The 21,243-nt window shown below is 45.2% G+C and overlaps 1 protein-coding gene across 1 annotated transcript in view; it reads right to left on the minus strand.

Moving 5' to 3' along the window:
• tmtc2a (transmembrane O-mannosyltransferase targeting cadherins 2a) overlaps window positions 1-21,243 on the minus strand; it is a 50,165-nt gene that overhangs the window by 4,502 nt on the left and 24,420 nt on the right. The window contains exons 2-10 of the mRNA XM_030113473.1: window positions 19,747-20,362; window positions 9,370-10,204; window positions 8,986-9,100; window positions 8,143-8,228; window positions 7,435-7,619; window positions 7,257-7,335; window positions 6,317-6,438; window positions 3,689-3,770; window positions 1,654-1,768 (exon numbers count right to left, since the gene is read on the minus strand). Coding sequence (XP_029969333.1) covers window positions 1,654-1,768; window positions 3,689-3,770; window positions 6,317-6,438; window positions 7,257-7,335; window positions 7,435-7,619; window positions 8,143-8,228; window positions 8,986-9,100; window positions 9,370-10,204; window positions 19,747-20,362 — 2,235 coding nt within the window. The remainder of the gene's footprint in view (window positions 1-1,653; window positions 1,769-3,688; window positions 3,771-6,316; window positions 6,439-7,256; window positions 7,336-7,434; window positions 7,620-8,142; window positions 8,229-8,985; window positions 9,101-9,369; window positions 10,205-19,746; window positions 20,363-21,243) is intronic.

Here is a 21,243-nt window from a genome sequence, read left to right on the forward strand (position 1 = left end):
GATGCTGAATCCTCCAATAAAATCATTAGTACACAATGTGCAGGGACAAGTAATTACTTCGCTGAGTGAGTCTTGCAGTAAATGAGCTGGAACATCGAGATGTGCAACGGTTAGCACTTTATGCTGCTGTGTGGAGTTTGCATGATCTTCCTGTGCTTTCAAACTTGGACATCTGATGGCTGTACAGAGTGTGTGTGTGTGTGTGTGTGTGTGTGTTTCTCTGTGTGAGTCCTGTCATGCTTTTTCGGCCAGTCCGCCCGGATCTTGGATCTCCACCATCGCAAACTTGGACAAAGTGAATCCAGAAGACGGATTGATGGATGAATAGCTTACTGTACGTTATTGCTCAGTAATTAATTGCAACGGTGCAGCTCTGATGAATAGAAGCCGAGGTTTTGCGGACGGCAGCGACGCCAACAATAATTACGACACTTTGCACGCTGCGGCTGGATACGGCGAGAGGCAACACTTAATTTGTTCCATACATACAAATATATTCAAGAAACACATGAACCGGACTTGGCCGCGCCAAAGTTAATAATAAAGCTGAAGAAACCGTTCCTTCCTGACCTGGTGATTCATATTTATAAGGCTCTGATTCAAAGTCAAATGTGTCTTTTGAATACTGGGGTTCGGCCGAGTTCACAAATGGTATCAGGGTCGTCATCTATAGTGTCCTTCCGAGGTTTTTGTTTGGCTTGGTCGGATACGGGAAAGTCATTAAATGGCAGATAAAGATTCAGGAAGTCAGACTTAAAGGGGTAAAGTTACACTTCAGGCTTCCACCTGCATATCTTGAATTAAAGTGTCGTTCTGGAGGAGAAGCGTTTTGCTGGACTGGATTCCGGGGTCAGTATTATCGCCCGGCTTTACGGGCAGTCAGCAGCCCGACATAAAGCAAAGCCGGGATTTCTATCTCACCATTTATTATCAGCAAAGCGGCTTCAGCTCCGACAGGTAGGTGTCACACCAATAAACCCTCATTTTAATCTGCTCGGATTTACGTCTCAGCCCAAAATAACCGGTCACTCTAAAACGCAGAGGAACGTGCTGTCATCTCGGTTTATTCCGACGCTTTTGAAAGCGGCCAGAGCCTGAGACTTTTAACTTTTCTACAAATCCTCTGCGGTGGGAGTGATGCCGGAGAGCGGTAATGACTTTTCCAGACATGTAGAGCAAAAACGCACTGAAGTACATCATTCCAATATTCCCTTCAGTTGCTGAGACTAAAAGGACGTTTTCAGTCCCTTTTGACACATTTTTAGATTTATAAGCTGTCTGAGCACGTGCTTGCCAAAAACCCTGGGGGGAAAGTCTCCGTCGGGCTCTTTACAAGCCCGGGACCGAAACCTCCCCATCAAGGACTGGAACGGCTGTTTATACATGTAATACATATTAACCTGGAGCTTTTTCATGAAAAAGACATTTACTATTCTATAATGCTGCTGTAATGTATATTTCAGCGATCGTGGGGGAAGAAAACCCACAAATGTTGAAACGGCACAGCAGCAAACACAGCACACACACACACACACACACACACACACACACCTCGTTATAGATGGTTTAATTCACTTTACTTTCTATGTACGGTAAATAGGGGAACTCCACGAGGAAAAAAGGTGGTTGGCGCTCGCCAGGAGGTGAGCTAACCTCAGCATGTGCGCGGCGCTGAAGACCACATCGAACTCCGAGTCGTCCAGCTCTGCAGCTCTCTCTGCCATCTCCGCAGCCTCGCCCAGGCGGGACTGCTCCAACAGGAACTGACCTGCAGAGAAGAACAGAGGTTTTGTTTTTTTTTTTTTTTTCATTTTCATTTTGTCCTCCTAATGTAGAAACATTCATATCAGCTTTTCAAACTTTTCCTTCCACACAGAGCCATAACATCCATTGATTCCGTTGAATCAACTGCATTAAACTGTTGATGAGTTTAAGCTTTTGCTTAAAGAGCACGTCTGTAGATTTAGTCTTGTGCCCTTGGAAAATAATTGACTTAAGAATAAATCAATTATTTTCCCAGATTGCTGTTTGGAGTCAAGCTGTGGAAAACCTGATGGAGGCGTGATGAGGGTACAAAGGAGAAAGAGGAGCTTTTCTGACATGCCAAGACAGAGATTGGGACATTATTAAAAAAACAAACAAAAAAGAAATATACAGGTGCCACAGGAAAAGAATGAAGGTTTATTGTTTTCCTCGTTGCATTCAGAAACACGTCCGAGACGGAGGTATTTCTCGCATTTTCCTGTGGGAGTCTGGCCACCTGGTGCGATACCCACAAGTGCCTGCTTCAGTGGCTATAAATTAACAGCCGAGCAAGACCACAGATGTGCCTGAATAAGGGGAATATCGGGAGGCTCCTTTGAGGTTCAGGCTTGTTTGCTTTCTTGTACAGAAAGTGCAGCTTCCAAAACAAACCAAGCACCAAAGAAAGTGATTTAGACCTGGTTCGTGTTTGTTTTACAATATCTTCTAGGGAACAATGGCAGGAAAAGGGAATTTGTCTGAGCTCAACTCTGAGTGTGCACCCATCCTTCGTGTGTGTGTGTGTGTGTGTGTGTGTCTGTGTGCTGCAGTGAGGACAGATATCATCACTCATTACACACCTGGAGCTCATCCAGACAACCCCAGGACAGCTAGACTAGCAAGATTTGAGAGAAGCAAGGGAAGCAGCCCAAATAAACATCACCTGCAGCAGAAGACCCACACAATAACCATTAGGAGAAAGAAAACAGAGAAACAGACTTCAGAATGGGGAAAGAGCCTGGTCCAAAGACAGCAGCAGACCCCCCTCTGTCACTGAATAAACTAAACTCAAAACCCAAGATAGGAGTGTGCACAATGGGGCTTTGGGTATGATAAAGCAGATTTCATTTCCTGGTAATATCCTGACGATATGGAGCAGCGCGGAGCCTGACAGGAACGCTGCGTTAACAGTAGCTCTGGGGGAAGGCCGTATCGTGTTTTACTCTCTGGTACCAATAGTAAACAGTGTATCCCGATCCTGTCTCTGTACTAATATAAACACTGCATGCATGTCTGTATGTGTATGTGTATGTGTGTGTGTGTGTGTGTGTGTGTGTGTTTGGACCATCTGTAAAACCTTACACTGCCAACACTGATTCAAACAGGAAAGTGAATGACAGTGCGCTGCCACCATGACTTTCTGGAATCATAATAAAAGCGGTGAAGGGTTTGACGTTTCCTCGTGATTACCTGCCTGCTTCCATTCTTATCTTATCGGGCTACACGAGCAGCGAGCTGCAGGCTTGTAACTTTAATTGTAAAAGGACATGGTAGATTACTCTCGATTCACCCGAAGTCGGCAATCTTTTACCATGAAGCCGGGGCGCAAAGCAGAAGAGGGTTTAGATAATGGCTGCGTGTCGGAGGGGGACACTACAAAGTTTGGGTTTCGGATTAAAGGCTGTAAAGATCTCAGCCTAATTATAAGCTTGTGCACAGCTTACTGCAGCAAAAAGCCCGATCATTACGCCGAGGCTAGGAGTGCAGCACAGCGGAGGTTTGCATAATGAGCAGCGGACCGGAGCCGCTTCGATCCAGGTCCTGGTCGCTTTGTCACAGCCAAGCGGCAGTGATAAATGACTCCACGCCTACATAACTGAAAACATTATTTGTCAAAAGACTTTTTAGAGCGTCTGTAAATAAGTCATTTGATATTGCCTCCTACCGTAGTGCATGTAGCAGTTTCCTTTGGTGGGGTCGAGTTGAATCGCTCTCAGATAGTATTTCTCTGCTTCTGTCTTCTGGCCCTGAAATGACAGTAAAATAAAAATCGGTGATTTCATGTTAGATTTAACATTCGGTGTTTTTGTCGGCACTTCTTTATTGATCCCTGAAACAAGGCAACCAGGAAAGGACAGAAGATCGACTTGTTCATGCTGAAACTTCCCCTGAGGTGTAAATCTAAGTGTGTGCAAATGTGAAAATGAATTAATCATTTTTTTCATTTACAGAAGAAAAAAAATCCCCCCATAAATTCTAACAATAACTCAGATACACTAAAAAAGGTCTCAGCTCATATGATAATACTATTATTCCAGCAGAGAATTGTTGGTATAAACTATAAGATATACAACTGATATACTGTAAAAACTTTAAAACATGTATTATGCAGGACATGGTCGCTTTTATTTAACTGTAGCTGCTCTGGGAAGCTGAAGCACGTTAACTGCTTTCGGTTGAGGAATGGCAACCTGCTGCTTCATATCAGCAGGAAACGGATGCTAATAAAACGCAAACCACAGTACCCCTCCCCTCGTGCCCAAACTATAAAGGAAAAACCTCCAAGGTGTGTGTGTGTGCATGTGTGTGTGGAACCACAACCAAAGCGAAAAGATAATGCTTCTGTGGGCATGTGGATCGGTTTCTCCACCTCTTTTGTTTCATGCTGGAAGCTCTGATTGCTTCCATATTGCCGACGCCAAACGAGAGGACGAAGCATATTCGGCCTGCTTCATCAGATTCTTCCCACGCCTGCAGTCGCTCTCGATGAACGAGTGAATATAGCGCCTGGACGACTTATTTCACATTTTACAGTCATTTGAAGTATTTCCCCAGCCATCCGTACAAAACTGCAAGTCCAGTGAATTGTTTCAGTTACGCAGGAACAAGTCACAATTTCCCAGATTTATGCAGGGTTTCAATTTCATCTAACAACTTTTCACAAACTTTATATTGTGAATTGCTGCAGTGTTTCGGATTCAAATAATGCATTTCGTCCCATTTTCACATTATTAAATGACTTACGGCTGAAGCTGAACTTGTATCTGCGTCGTGTTGAGAGGCCACACTGCTCCTTAATGTACGCCACAGTGAGATACAGAGCAGGGCTCTAATGTTACATGGGACACTCTGACCTTGGGATGAGTAAGGTCGTGGCTTTGTAATTTGCTGAGAGTTGCAAGGCTATCGGGTTCCCACTTTTTATTGTGCAGATTGACTTTTCTTTTTTTCTTTTTTTTTTTTTTTGTGGGTCACTTTCAAAGTCCAAGAGCGACTGCACTCTCCGGTTTTCACTCAAAAAAACAGCTGAGCCGCTATCGTCGGGGTGAACCGCAGTACGAAACTCGCCGGTGACCTTCCCCTCCCCAGGACAGCCAAAAATGTAGCCGATGGAGTGATTCAATCAGGAAGGAGAGTAATTGCATTATAAGCTTGTCCACTGGCCTATTGTCCAGGGTCCATTCAATCTCCTGCCTCCTGAGCCCGCTGGGAGGGGATGTGGCCTCTCTGTAAGTTGGGGCCCGACATGGATCTTTAGCGCGAGCCTCAGGGACCGCAGCAGATGTCCAGCCCTGCTGGTCAGCCCACTTTGGCTGTGAGCTATGTTCAGTGTATCTTCAAATCTTTCAACTGGTCAGAACTAATATTTGAAGCCCCGAAGGTTCGCAGCTGCGAGTGTGTGTCGGTTGTGTGTTTCTGCCTCAGCACCAGAGGCTGAGGAAGGAAAAAGGTCAAACATCTTCAGAGAGGTTACAGAGGGCAGGCTGTTAATCTAAACTTGTTTCAGCTGTGAACACATCTGTTGTCATACGAGTGTGTTTTTGTTTTTCCGCAACAGGAGTGTGGGTTTTTTTTTTTGTTTTTTTTTTTGGTCTCCTGCAGGAAACCCCATTAAAAGCAGAAAACACTTAAGAAAAACGGTGCAGGTTTGGATGCCCTTGGATGCCCTTTAACACACACATAAACAGAGAGAATAAATAGCTTAAAAACATGCAAACTATCTGGAATCCATCCAGCCTTTCATCTTCGGCACATAAACTTCCCGTCTGTTTGACCTTCGCACGTCACACTTGTACGTGAGCCGCTTCCACGCAGACGCTTTGTGGAGGTATTTGGCTTCGGTCCTGGACCAGTGTCGATCCAAGGGCAGCCAAAAAGCTATTAGCCATAACATTGCTGTCTTAATTTCTCTTTTCACACTGCGTTATCCCTTTCACACAGGGGAAGCGGAGTCACAGGTGGAACACGATATTCGCCAGCGCGTCGGGAACCGTCCTCGGCTTCGGATCAGGGGAGGACTTTGTTCGGCGTACATCTTTTCAAGTCGGTAGCTCGCACCTAATAACAATTATCGCACTTCTTCAGGCTCTACAGAGGAATCAATAGGGTGGGTTCGCTCTGCTTCGATGTCCCATATAAGTCACTCGATATGCATTATTCATCACTCCGCTCTGCCACTTCAGGTCTCTTTTAATTACAGTCCGCCACAAAGTTATCCACAGGAATCATTAGATCATGTTTTCACTCCTAATTCTTCTTCTTTGTGTGTGTGTGTGTGTGCAAAGAAACGTACACTGATGGATAGGAGTTTGCCGTAAGTGAGGTGGGCGGGAATGTGGTCGGGCTTGGCCCTGAGGGACTCCCTGTACCAGTGGGCTGCCTCCTCCAGCTTGTTCATCCTCATGTAGGCCTCTCCTGCAACACATGTGAAGAGATTCAATAAACCTGGACAAACACAGAGAAATTGACTTACTGAGAAACCTGATCAAATAGACTGTTTAGCCTTTAGAAGAAAATAACTAATTAATCTAAACGTTAAAAAAAGAAAAGGAATAATCTACTTATTATAACAGTGAAAAAAGTATATTTCCTTGATGTAGACGGATTTATAATTTTTGAGGACAAAACTCCTGTTGGGACTTTCTCAGCCTGAGTGGGATCACGGTCAACGCTTTGTGCCTCCGGGGCAGAAAGACGGGCCGATGACATCAGTTTCCAAAGTATCGCCTGACGTCCCACCGATCCACACACACCGCCCGTCCTCCACCCCTCCCGTCACCTGACTAAACACACTCCCAGTGTTCGCTCAACGCGTCCCGGGAGTCCGTGGATCCATCCCCTCAGCTGTGCCACTGGGATGACCCTCCTATAATGCGATTAGCGTTAAAATAACACGGAAGGGGATGTGATTTATCACATGCTGCAGGCTTCACTTCTCGTCAGGAGGACACACAGCTAGAACACACACATTCATGAGCAACACCAGTGGACTCCAACAGGTGGTCCAGGCTGGCTGAAGCTTTCCTGACAGAACAAACTGTTTGAACCACTTTCTAATCTATCTGATAGAACACTAATGCGCTGAGATTTACTCCGTTTCATTCCCCGTGAATGTAATACAATCAGCCTGATCGTGTGAAAACAAGCTTGGTATCGCACGCCAACATGTAACTGATCAAGTCATGGGACACAAGGAGGATTGCATCCCATAGAAGGAACACACACACACTCACCCATCATGTTGAAAAGGCTGTGTGGCGCGAACTGTCTGGGCATCTTCTGCACTGCCTCCTTATAAACGGAGAGGGCCTCCTTGTAGTGAAACGAAAACATTTTGATTTAGCGAGGTTTATGTTTAAAAAAAAGTTATTTATTTACACCCAGAGTGAAGAGTTTTAAATGCACACTCGCCTCCTGTTGGCCCTGCTCGTGGAGCAGCTTCCCCAGGTTGTACAGGCAGCTAGTGACTGAGCTCTTATGGGCGTGAGGGTCCTTCAAGTTCTCATCAGGAATGTCGGCACAGGTGAGGAAGGTGCGCTTGGCCTCTTCCAGGTTGCCCTGGTTCATCAGGATTATTCCTGTGTTCAAGTAGGCCGCTGTGGGTTGGAGAGAAAAGAAAGAGGACAAAGAGAGAATCAAGATCACCAACGAAGCTGTACAAAGATGCATGTTATACATCCAAAAAGACACAAAACAGAGGCCAAAGACAGAAGGAAGCAAGTGGAAATGTGGTAAAATTGGGATAAAGGAAGATCAAGCTAGACAGAAATAGTTATTAATCTCAAAAAGCAGTGAAGAAAGGTGTCCTTGATCATAAAATTGTCCTTGGTACGGTGAAAGATGGGCCCTCAATCACATGCGAGCAGCCGAGTGTGAGATTGAATCTCATCATTTCACCGTCAAGCTGAATATGGCCCTTCAAATGACCATGCTGCTAAAGAGCATTCAGTTCAGCTTTAAAGCCTCAGCTGATAGGAATCTACAAACAAGATCTTTAGCTCACGTCTAATTAATCCAAACAAAGCCTCAAGTAATGTGTATAAACAGCCCACTGCTAATAGCACTTCCTCTCCCTATCGTACATCAACACCAGAATTACACTTTCGCAGGTTTACTCACATGCCAGTGTTGGCCGACTCCCAATCGCCAGTTTGTAGTAATGCAGCGCTTCAGAAAAACGTTCGTTCTCCTGCAGCAGCAAACCCCTGACACAGAAATTAAAGAGCGAATCTGAGTACAATAATACGAAACGAACAAAAGCTTGAAGTGCAAAAACAACTCGATGTGATGAGAGGGTGACAGCGAGGCAATATAAACACAGAAAAGCACAATCTGGGGCAACTTTCCTGCTTTTTTCTTCACATATACGAATGCATGACCTCAATACATTCAACCATCCATCATGTTCATGTAGCACCTCCGTCTGACACGGTTCACTTTTTTTCCCCGCTCTTTGTTGCTTCGCCAGCTTCCTGACACCCGGAACTTGAGAGGCAACTCGGAAAGTGTGGAGAAAAACAGTGTCAGCATGAGAGAGGGAGACATGCGTTTGCTATGAGGATCCTGGCACCTCTAACACCTTTTGTTGCAGGATTGGAAGTGGCTCTCCGTTTCCCCCACCGGTCCTGCAAACCATGACTAATCAAATCAGCGGCAGAAGGTACAAAGAGCCACGAGGGACACGCAGAGTTATTTCCTCTGTTGCATCAAGCTCCGCTCTGCGCCTCACTTGCTTTGTTCCTTCTGTATTAGATCTATTCCTGTTCTCCTCCTCGAACTTCTTCCTGTCTATCACGCTGTGTCTTTCTTTACACTTTATCTCCTCTCCTTTTTTTTTTTTTTTTCGCTGCCTTTCTTCTCCTGCAGCTTCGATCTCGACTGATGGATGGGAAGGAGTCGCGATCGCTTCGTGTCACGACTGTGCAAACAGGAGGAGGTGGAACGGGCGTCTTTAACACTCACAGGTTATACAGCATGTCAGCCATGTTCCCTCGGTAGTGCAGAGCGTTCCTGTACGCCGTCTCTGCCTCCGCCATCTTGCCCTGGTTCTTCAGTACATTCCCCAAGTTTCCCCAGGCTGCAGGAGACACGTGTCAGTCAAGATGTACCAAAATAAACCCGACATCTACACTGAAAATCTGCCAAATTCTGACAAAAAAAAAGTTATATAGTTTTTATATTCTGGTTAAACTATTCCAAAGGTTTCCTTCTGTAAGTTTGACAGACAATAAGCCTCAAACAGGTTCAAATACAAAAAAACAAAAAAAGAGCATTTCCTTCTTTTGAAGCCTGGAATGTAGAAAACAGCGTGCTCTCTGATCTGATGATAGCGTCCGGCCCTCTCACCTTTAGCAGGATTCACATTAATCCCAGACTTGTACAGATTCTCCTCGTTGCTCCAGTCTTTGTTCCTCTGAACGGTCCGGAGTCCGTTGAGCAGCACCAGTCCCACGCAGAGACACGGCACCAGCGCCCTGCAGCCTCGAGTCCTCAGCCTCACGTACAAGGTTCTCGCGCCGGTAGCTACCAGTAAACAAAAGCCGATGCTCGGGATGTACAGAACCCTCTCCGCTATTACAAAACCCACGTAGAAGAAGAGGTTGGTGGCTGGGATGAAAGGCAATGAAAGGGTTCCCAGTGAAAAAAGGACGAGGCTTTCTGTCGGGGGCAGGGACGCCTGCCGGGGACAGTGGTGAAGTCCAGCCGATCCGTTCAGGGTGGTCTTCGGGAAACCCAGATCGGTGTTGTGGTTTGAGTCTGGGGCGTGGTAGCCATTCCCATTGGTGATGGATTTCCCATTAGTCACGTGGGCTTTTCCGTTGGTTTCCTTGGCGTTGGAGTTTTGACCACGGAGGCCAAAGAGAGCCAGGAGAAAAAGCCCACCATAAAAGGCAACAGTGTGAAGGTTCCTCCAGTCGGCAAGAGACCTCACCAAGGGCACGGCGTCCATGGACCAGTCGAAGCTCAGCCGGTCGGGGCAGAGCAGCAGCCAGGCGTTGGCGGCGGGCAGGTGGAGGAAGGTCAGCGTCCGGGTGAGAAAATGCGGCGAGTCTGCCGCGGGGTTGTCGGAGTTGGAGAAGTTGGGAGGCTTGTTCCCCATCCAGTAGAGGCGAGCCGACAGGAGAATCACTCCCCAGGAAGCCAGAGCGCCAAGGCTCAGCAGAACACTCGCATTCTTCTTCTGCAAGAGGAAACGGAGAAAAACAGCTGAAAGAAAACACCGAAATCAACATTTAGGTCAAAAGCACAACAATTCATATGTGTTCTGGAGCTCCTCCAGTAATATGTATTCAGATCACTTTCAGATTTGTTGGACAGGAAGCAAATAAGCTCTTATGCATGTATTTTTAGCATTTGTAGAAACGATCAGAACGTTTCTGGTAGTCGTCTGGTGCTTAAACCACATTCAGCTGAACAGCTCATTGTGACACAGAGTAAAAATCACAAAGAAAAGCTAAAGTTTTATTTTACAATGAAAGGAACTACTGCTTCTTCTAATTTATTCACTGGGGACCGTCCTGTTGTATTAAGTGTAGCGGCTATAACACTGCAGTGAGATGATCCCTGCTGAGACGTCAGCGAAGCAGCATGAAAGAAGCCTTATTGTTAGAGATGGTGCACGAGCATCAAATCTGAACTGTGAGGGAGAGTCTGTGCTAAAACGTCAGATTTACTGAAACTGCCACGATCAGAAAACACTGTTTTTGTTTTTAAACTCAATTTCTCTCATGTTAGTGATCCACACTCCCTACAGATCTGACCCAGCTGAGGTCGACTTTGAAGGCTTTTCCAACTAAGTCTGAACTTGTTGCTTTCTGTGAATGTGACTGCTAATCAGCTTAGGGTTCATTGTGTTGGTATGTAGATGCTGTTTACATCTCATAAGAGCATTAATGCTGCAGCACGATCACCATTAGGGCTCGCAGTCACGCAACACCTTTCAGCGCACTGTCGGCTGCAACTGGGCAAACACTTCAAATCAAACAGAGCTGCTCTTGAATAAACATCCACGTTTGAAGCTGCATCAGTGGCTGGATTAACAGACCAGAGGACCTTTTTGAAAGGGGATGAGTCTGGATAACAAGATTGAAAGGCAGGCTCAGGATTGATGTGATATTCGGGTACGATTCATAATGAACTGTGAAGACGTCTGAAGAAAACATAAAGAGAGGTCTCACGAAACAGAGTGCATGGTGACCTCAGTGACAGCAGGAAGAGTGGTGAAACGCAGCACTTTTCTTCCTATCAGACATGATTCTGGACATTTTCAAAACTCCTTTTAGTATAACATTAATGCTTATTGAGAAATACACAGTGGCCAAAATGAAAACAATAAAAGCAGAGATGAAATGTGAATGTTGTCAAAATGCATTGAAAAAAATGGACTTTAAGTGGAGAAAATAAATGACTTTATGATTGATGATTTTGAAAATGCAACTCATTTCCTATGTTCTGAGCCCGTTCATTCTTCCTCCCTGCACCAGAGGAATATGAACTCTTTTTGAACCTGTCTTGAGGGAATTAGAGCTTTAAGCGTGCGCACGAAAACACGCCTGCGTACCGTAGGCACTGTTTACACTGCGCAGCATCGCTCACTAAGACGGGACAAGTCCACATTTGTTCGTTCTAATCGTCGTGGCTTTGCTAATGAGCATCAGATCCAAGACGAGTCACCGAGTTGAGCGACTGTAGCTTTTATTTTTGCTTTCATCTCTTAACTGCGTTTACACTGCGACAGTAATATTTTAGAGCGAGTGTATAATCTGTTCCGAATGAATTGCACAACAGTTTTTTTTTTTTCAAAGCACAAAGAACAGAACTTCTCATGCAGTTAACAAGTCTGACTAAGCTCATCAGTACAACCTCACTAAGCACTACGATGGAAAACACAAGTTATCCACAACAAACCCATGCCGGGATTAACATAAGAGGTTTATGGCTGACCTGTTCACTTCAGTTGATTTTCCCTGATCAGAAACAAAGAAGCATGTTTTCCAGAGAAGGGAGCTGAGGGAGGAGAAGTGCCGGCACAGCTGGTTACAGAAAGACGTCCGTCAGAGACGGCCGGTTCAAAGAGTTCAGCGCTTTGGAGTAACTTGGTGAGGAGCAAATATTGGATATTGATCTGGAGCCTGAAAGGTGGGACATAAAAGATAAGGCTTGTCTTCTACACAAAAAAAGGGGGATGTGCTTATTGATGGATGAGCCTGTATTGTCCGTCCAGGGAGGAAACCGTCTGAGAAATCCAATTCTGCTACATATTAGAAGATAAGCCAATTCCAGCAGGAGAGTCATTTATGTTATGTAGGTGAATGAGCTTCATTCTCCTCCTCACTGCCTTGTCTCTTTCTAAACCGTTCCTTAATTGACTTTACGATCAATCACACACACATAATTCAGAGTGCAGCGAGGAAGGCCGGCCCTGCTTTGCAGTGATGTACAACCGCCGCTTCGCAAACTCCACAACAAATAACTGTTTTCAAGACATTATGCGAGTTTTTTTAATGACTCTCATCAGAGGTAATTGTTTGTTTAATGAGGCGAGTGTGAAGTGGAAGAACTGGAGTCGGGTTTGACCTCTTCACTCAGAAGATCTTGTCTTGTTGTGGAAACGTAGTGTGAAAAACACAGATGGATCAGAATAATTTATCATCACTCCCCAGTTTCAAGTTTGACAGAGCACAGATGTATTTTATAAACTTGGAACTTCCCCATTTCTTCCAAGTTCTTCATGAAAACAGCATTTAAGCACACTTGGACATGTGGCAGGATTATGCCATGTGCAGCTAATCACATTACCAATGGCTGAACCACAATACGTCAGCAATACAAGAAAATAGAGGCTGATGACTTTCATCTGTGCCTAAAAGATCAACGCAATCTCTACACATCTCTAGAAAAGAAAATGACTGAAAACTAAATTTAATTTTTCTTTTCTGAGTAGTATCAAGGTGAATTTTCACAGATGACAACATATATTATTCAGTTTATTTCTTAACAAGTAAAGGCCTGATTCACTGGTTAATCTGTGAGACCGATTGTCTTATTGAAACAATGTGAAGTTTTTCGAAGTAAAACATGAGAAAGACCTGGCATCGTGCTTCACCAGAAAAAAAAAAAAAACTTGTGCTGAGTTCCAAAACTCTATGTTCATGGGGTTTCTTCTGGTGATTTGGTTTCCAAACTCATGTATGAAGAAGAATTTTCAATTATTCGCCAACCCTCTGCTCTGACATTACACTACCCAGAGCAATCCTCCCAGTGTCCAAGTTTTTACTTATCGTTGGGAAAGTGAGGAATATTCCACATAAAAAAAAAACAAAAAAAAAAAAAACAAAAACAAATCTGGGTTTTTTTTTCTGAAAGTAGCAGGGAGGATTTCACTTTTTTACATTTCATCATTGCCAGCCTTACAGCTGTCAAAGTGAAACTCCTGGGTATGGCGTCTGACTGTGACCGATCGGCCTTCATGAGACGTGTGCGTTTTCACGGCTGGCATAATCCCCCGCCAGCTGTCAGACGTTCACATCCTCCGTGCTCCGAGCGTTTGAACGCAGCGTTCCTCCACATATCTCCACCACTTTGGATCCTCATTTGGAAACTCAGCATCAGCTTCTGCGGCTTTGCCTCCACTGCTTTTTTATTTTCTTTCAGTATTTCATCCACTTTCCTTCCTGAATGAGCGCTTTTCTCATCCTCTTCATCCCTCTTCTCGCACATAAACGTGCAGCATTAAGCCCAAAAGCCTTCCTCTTTAAAGCGTGCCATTCATTATTAGCTCCTGCTTTATTAATCCCAGAAGTGTGTGGTCGGCCTGTTGACGCTGTGGCGTGCAGAGTGTTTAAAACATGTCGAAAAGACACAGCGGGGCTACAGCTGACTTAACGGGAGCGCCGTTAAAAAACTGACGCGAGATGGCAGAGGGACAACCTTTCAAACGCCTCTGGTTAAATTCATTTTTGGCGATGTTAATGCGCTCATAACTTTTTCCACCACACTGGGCGGATCATTCAGAGTACCAAGAGGACTCTTCTATTTTTCTATCGAACACTAAACGAGGAGTATTTGTTCGCAACAACTCAAAAAGTTTCCCAACTATTCTGCAAACTCATTTCAGTTTGGATATCTCGTAAGAAAAACATGTTGGACAAAGTCCCGCCATCTTCAAAGGCCTGGACGCGGCGCGTCTGGAGCAGCACCCATCCAGCAGCGCTCACAGTTGACGCATTACCACTGACACGCTGAATTGCGGTGGAAGTCACAACGAAGCGCACGCCCGTTTCTCTTTCCAGCGCCGTAATGTGTTCTGGATCGTGCTGACTTGGCTCAACTCGTCCGAGTCACCAGACAGCGGCGAGCTCGGCCGCCGCTGAAAAGGGATGACTTTGATAGAGTGACCCAATTACCCCGGAGTTGTCTGGATGAAAGCGGCGCTGCTGCTGCTGCTTCTGGCACGCAGATCCCGTAATGACCGGCTGAACCTTTTGCTCGCCGCCCAGAGAAGAGGCACCACTTCAGTTAACTCGATTCTGTCTGAGTGAAGTAATGGAATCAAAATCAAAGCACTTATTGAGTGAAGTACGAGTACGCTGGAAGCTCTTGAAGACTTGTCTGATCAATGTTATGAATGAGAAGATCTCCTTTACTCACCGAAACTCCAAAGTGTCTGAAATCTACATACTGAGCACAGAAAACGCAACAAGCCTCCGGCAACCATTATGACCAAAACAGCTGGTCACACTGCTTAAAAAATCATCCAGTTTTTTTGCTATAACTGCATCCTATGTTATTAAGTTTCAAAAGATTGCTCAACATTTTATTATAATTTTAAGTATATTCACATTTGTAGTACCTGTTTTTGACATTTTGCTTCTTTTTTTCATTTTCACATTTTCTAGAGGTTTAAGCTGTTTTATCCATCTCATGTATTTTTCAAGCACTTCTATCAGTTTATGAATAATTTTAGTTTGATCCGCTCTCACAGTGTTGACTCTTTTAGACATTTTGATAGCTTTTTCTTCAATTTTTGCTTTTTATAGCAATTTCAGCCACTTGGACTGTTTTTCTTTTTACCCTTTCTGGTGGTTTCAGCCAAATCCCAGATATTTTAGCCATTTTATGTTTTATGACTGCCAACGGTCTGCATTAGTGTTCTATTCTATTTATGGGAGGGTAAAAGCCGCGATGGCGCAAACAAGTAAAGTAAGACAGTTCAAACGCATTCTTGTTCACACTCAATAAAACTCGGTTGAAGTCTAAACATAGCACTGACACAAATGTCCTCAATAAATAACTAAATATAGCAGGCGACGGCATCGGGAGCGCCGTCTCCCTGCAGCCGATCTTCATTGATGAGTGCAACAGAGGAAATTGCTGTCTTTTTTAAAGCTCATGGTGAACAATGATCGAGTCAAAATACCACCACAGAAATGCGGCAATCAATGTAGCCTGGACCAGAAAATGACTCCCAGAAATCAGAATCAAGCACAATCAAGACATGTTTCCTCATATTTATCCAGAAATGTTAGGATGTGATAGGTTCTTAAAGGCATCTTCAAATATTGCTGTAAATTTTTTTCTAATTCAACATGAAAATCAATGTGACTGCAGCCTACAAGGAATGAGAAAAGAATCAAAATAATACAGTTCAGGCGCCATATCTGAGACCAGTGACCTGCAGCGAGATTACAAATACAAAAACATGGCTACAAAGTGAGCTTTTATGTCAGATTTTCTCCGTCTTTCTTATGTTATCGATGTACATCATTCAAAAGTCGAACGATTCCTGCCTCTGTGTGATCCGCATCTGACGTGCTGAAATTGCCGCAGCTCCTTGCCTGACAGGTAATATTGGAGTAATCTCAGCCGCCATGTCAGTCAGCCGGCACGCCGGCTCCTGCTGTGAGAGCTATTTTCACAGACCACTTACTGCTATAATTACGTATGTATCTCGGAGGTGGCTGCATTTACTCCATTTCAGCGTTTGACGAGCATGCGGGAAACCAAATTTCCACCTTTCTTAAAGATTTCTAAGAAACCCATTTCTCCTGACGTTTCCATCGATGCTTTTGAGCCAGAATGGCGTTGACAAATGCGATAACAGTTTTGACAATTTCTGAAGCGCTAGAAATTAAAACCCACCGACGGAAAAGGAAAACAAATCACCCCTTAAAGCAGTTTTGAACGTTGCTCAAGTCTTACAAAGTTATAATTGATTCTCTTACAAATAAAAGGACAGAAATTAAGTTTGGAATGATGACATAAAGCTACCTTTGGCTTGCTGCCATCCACAGGAATGGAAGATAAATAAAAAGAGTGCAACAGAGGGCATCATTTTACAGGCCGGTGCTCCTGCTACAGGATAATTGGCACAACATTCATCAAGCCGTCAGACGGTTACGCCGAACTTAATCTGTGCGCCTGCAGCGCTCATTGAGATAAACGAGGAGGAGTCCGCAACACTTTCACCGCACACTTCTGAGGACGCCCTCAAACCCCTCAATTGTCCTCTGCCAAATTGCTGTGTGTCATCTTTAATTTGTCTCCAGATGTGATCTAAATAGGTAGAAGAACTTTGTTTTCACACCTTTAATATAGACTTTTTATCTGACAGGTATAATCACTGACATCTGAGTCTTTCAATCAAGCAAACGGCTATAATCCGAGCTCACCGGTGCAATAAACACGAAAAAATCTTAACAATTGATGAAGCCTGAAGCCTCTTTGGAAACATGTTTGTTCTTGCCAACTACAAACCGAGAGAACAAAGACATTATGTTCTTCTAAACTCGGGATATCATTTTGTTTTCTCAGTGGACCGTGGTGCAAACACGAGGCCTTTCTTTGTTCTACTGCTTTCCAACTCTCCCTCCATGCCACCTTGCTTCATTTGAAATCTCATCTCAATCTGATTAGAGAGTTAATAGGATGAGAAATGAAACGCGGGTCCAAACACATCTGTCCTCTCTCCTGCGCCAGAGAAAATTTGCATTTTCTTATTGTTTGTAGCTGTAGTGGTCAGGTGTCATGATGTTGTTGGGGGTGTTTCCATTATTTGCATTCATTTGAAATGGAATAGAAAAAAAAAATGATGGAAAACAAAAGCAGGTAGTGCTGTTCTCCACCATGCGTCTTTGCATTCGCTCCACCTGTCACACTCGGTTTCAACTGATCGCTCCTCAGTGGGAGAAAGGAAGCGGGAGAAGCAAAAGCCCGGCGCAGCAAAGTGCTTTCAGGGCGCCGCGGATGAGAAAAGACCAAGACGAGATAAAGGAAAGGAAGTGAGAGCATAGTTTCCCTCTGCCTCGTTTGTCCTCCCCTTCGATAGCCCTCTCCCTCTTGTTTTCTCATGCATCGCGAGACGTCTGGCTCATAATCGAGGAAATGATTGCCCCCACGGCTGGCCCCGGCACGTAACGAGCTCCCTGCCAAGATAACCGTGACCGGGGTGGGAGAGGAGGGCACTGCCAGAGTGATAAACGAGCCAGATGTGCCGACAGCGGTGGGGGGGATTGGCACCGGGACCTTTCAATCTGGCACACGGATGCTGGCCGGGACTATTGTGTCTGGGCGAAGAGGCGAGGGACGGCTGATGATATCTCTGCGCCACTGTGTGATAAATACGCTGGAAAATGTGATTTTCTTTTGAAATGACGCCCAACAAGCACCGGGAATGATGAAATCTGACAGACTCCGATGCAACAGACTGAAACAAGAAGTGATCAATACCAATAAAGTTTTTGTTCCTATTTCAAAAGAAAAAAAATCTGCTTGTCTGTAAGAAAATCTTTTTGAAAGAAAAAGGTGAGCGCACTAAAAAACTATCAGGAGCCAAACCTGTTTTCTGCAACAGCTCCTTTATTTTCAAGGTGGCTTCAGCAGGGTAGACGTCTCACCCGGTCAATAAAGCACTGATAACGTCAGCACTACGGTGTCAACATGTGTTAGAGAAATGAGTCAGATTATTGACATCTGCAGCTCATTCGGACTTCTCTCTTGCTCAGTGTGGAAGATTAGCAGCCATGTGCCAATATGTCATTTAAAAAAAGTCCTGTAAGCAATGAAAATGTCTATAATTTTGAAAAGTTACTACTGAAAATGATGTGAAGCTAATTTTAATGACATTTTTTTGGTCCAAAATAGTCAATCCTTGGAAATAAAAAAAACAGAGATTTGTCTTCTTGCTACAAAGGGTTAAAAACGGTGGTGAAAATCGGATCTAAATGATTCAAAATGCATCATTCTTTTCTTTCCCTCTCTTGTGTCTGGTTTGCATTTCTGTCTTCATTTGTCTGCTTCATCACTGGCAAATGAAATATAGCTCTACATCTCTCCTGGATGACTGGGTGCGATTGCAAACACAGGTGTTGTTTAGTGTCTGCTCGGGTCGAGTGGCTGTGAGAGCACACACACACTCTTCGGCCGCTCCCGCCAAGCAGAGCACACAGAAACCCGTCCAGTAACTCCTGAATTCTTCCCCCTGTGATCTCTCCGGGCCACTCACTGCAAAACCTTTAATAACAGTTGTGGGTTATCACTCTGCCAGAAACAACTCCCGCAGAAGCCGCCCCACAGGTACGGTAAAGCCTCCCGCCGTCCTGGATAAAATGTGCTTTCATTTGAAGCCTGGCAGTGTTAATAACTCACGCACAGGTCCGTAATGTGTTGGTGATTTGTGCACAACACAAGGTTTCACAGGACATTTTGCTTGAAGAACACGGCCGGGTTGCGGAACTTGCAACAAGCGAGAGATATTTATAGAAGTTTCCACAAGAAGAATATGCTATATAAAGCCTCGTGCACTCACGTACGCGTTCAGAGCAAGACTGTCCTTGCACAATAAACCCAAGGGGACTTTTTATTTTGCCAGTTATGCATTTTATGAGGGTCATCATGTTGGCTGAGAAGCGGTTTCTCTAATCAGATGTAGAGTGCCGTGGCGGGGAGGCTTTCAGTTCGAGCACTGATCCCCATAATCAGATGAGTCACTGCGTCAAGGTTGTCCTCCTCAAATAACTTCGCTGTGGAAGGGGAAGCAGGAGGCCTGCGGAGCTTCCCCGCAGAGGAAACACATGGCGCGTTTGTCTGCGCGCACCTCGGCAGCTTGCTCAACAAGTGGATCGAATAATATACCTGAGAACGGAGGTGTTGTTGTTTTTGCCGCGCGCACCGTTTGTCGTCTCCGCATGACAAAAACAATCCACCCTAAAAATAGCTTTTCCTCCTGGAGGAAGTCTCTTCACAAATGTGTGTACAGACGCACAAAATGAGGCTGAGATCCTAATTTAGATTTTCTTGCATGGCTGTGTATGTATTTATTTACAACGGCAAAATGAAGGTGGTTGCAACGCAGCAAGGAAGAGAAAAACTTCCTCGGTGCATAAATTCTCTTCCTGTTTAGCACGGTGTAATGAGAAAAGCTCATCTATCACGCTCTAACTGTGGAGTCTGCGCAAGCAAACACCTCCCCTAATTACATTCCTAATGAAAAGCAAACACACAAGGAAAACAATGTTACGCACACACACACACACACACACGCACACACAGAACTTAATCCACCATTCATGAACCATTAACAGCTGGCCAGCTGAGGTTCGCCTCAGAGGGAGGGATCAGGAAACTGGATATGCAGAGATGCCAAGACAAGAGCCAGGGAACACACACAGACACACACGCACACACACACACACACGCTGGCCCCGGCGGCACACATTCATTTACCTTGCCTAGCAGGAGGAGAAACGCCTGGCGAAAGCGGAGTCTCTGGAACACAAAGACATCATACACGGCGGAGACGGCCAGCACCGTCACCCCCTGCTCTTTCCACAGCATGCTGGCGGCCGCACACCACAGGCTGCACAGCATCCAGGCCCAGCACCTGGCGGCGGAGCCGCCGGCGCCCTGCCGGCCCGGGGAGGCCCCGTGCGGGCCCCTGCGGAGTCCGCAGTGTTTCACGTAGCAGAGGAGGGACAGCAGGAAAAACAGCGCCGCCCCGACGTCCGCCCTGCCGACCACGCCGGCCACCGCCTCGGTGTGCACCGGGTGGGAGGCGAAGAGGAGGCCCGCCAAGAGGCTCCACGGCCCCCCGCCCAGCAGCGGGCGGCCGAGGGCCGCCACCAGCGCCGTGACCAGGCCGTGCAGCGCCACGTTCAGCAGGTGGTAGCCCCACGGGCGCAGGCCGTGCAGGGTGTAGTTGAGGCGGAAGGAGAGGGTGCAGAGCGGGCGGAAGGACTTGTGGCTGCCGCTGTGAGTGAGCAGGGTGCCCCAGAAGTCGTCGTACAGGATGTTTGTCCACGGGGTCTCAGGGAGGAGGTCCTGGTTGGTCCTGATGGCTCGGCTGCAAGAGGAAAGGGACTCAGTTCAGTTTATCTCATATAAACTCATTTGAATATGTTTTTCGCTCACTTATTCTGCTGGGTATTATATGTTTGAAAATAATGGGTATTTTATGGTAATTAACACCATGGGGAACATTTTTTTTTTCTTTCCAAAATAATCAGTTTTTAACATATCAGCTTTGAGGTTTATACAATTCATCTTAAAACAGTTCAACATATGTTCACGAATAGATGTTTATTTAATAGCTTCACTTAACTTTATAAGATGAAAAGGAAAAAAGAAAAACCATCCAACTTCAGCCTCATATGAAATACGTTTTCCATCTTGCTCATGAGCTACTCGTCAGTGAAATTTAATAGACAAATGCAATAAAAGAAAGATCACAGAGTATTTGATTGAATACATATGAGCTCTGTTGTTCTCTCACATGCACAGCATGCACACATGACACCAGTACCTGCATGCACACACACACACACACACACAGACAGGTGGTCTCACACCCCCAAGGTTGCTGAGGATCTTAATAATTAGCAGATCATTACCGGGGACCTGAGCAGCATTCGTGTTCGTTCACAGGCGGCAACAAATGAGACTCACTGCAGGGATTAAGGGTGATGAATGGCCTGACTGAGTGGAGTGGCACAATACACCCAAAATATAAATATTTTTTCCTTTTGGAAAGTGAATCTGATCAGAGATAAAGCAGCTTTAGATATTCCACGGTGACTGCCGCTAATGTCAGACAGCCTGTAGGAGGTGGGTGCCAGGGAGAACGCATGAAACAAAGAAATGTAGTCAAACAGAGGAAACAGTGCAGCCACGGTTCCGTTCACACTACGGAAGTCAGGAGTTCAACTGGCTTCATTCTTAATGACT

Source organism: Salarias fasciatus, chromosome 17 (assembly GCF_902148845.1).
Source record: "Salarias fasciatus chromosome 17, fSalaFa1.1, whole genome shotgun sequence".
NCBI classification, from domain to species: domain Eukaryota; kingdom Metazoa; phylum Chordata; class Actinopteri; order Blenniiformes; family Blenniidae; genus Salarias; species Salarias fasciatus.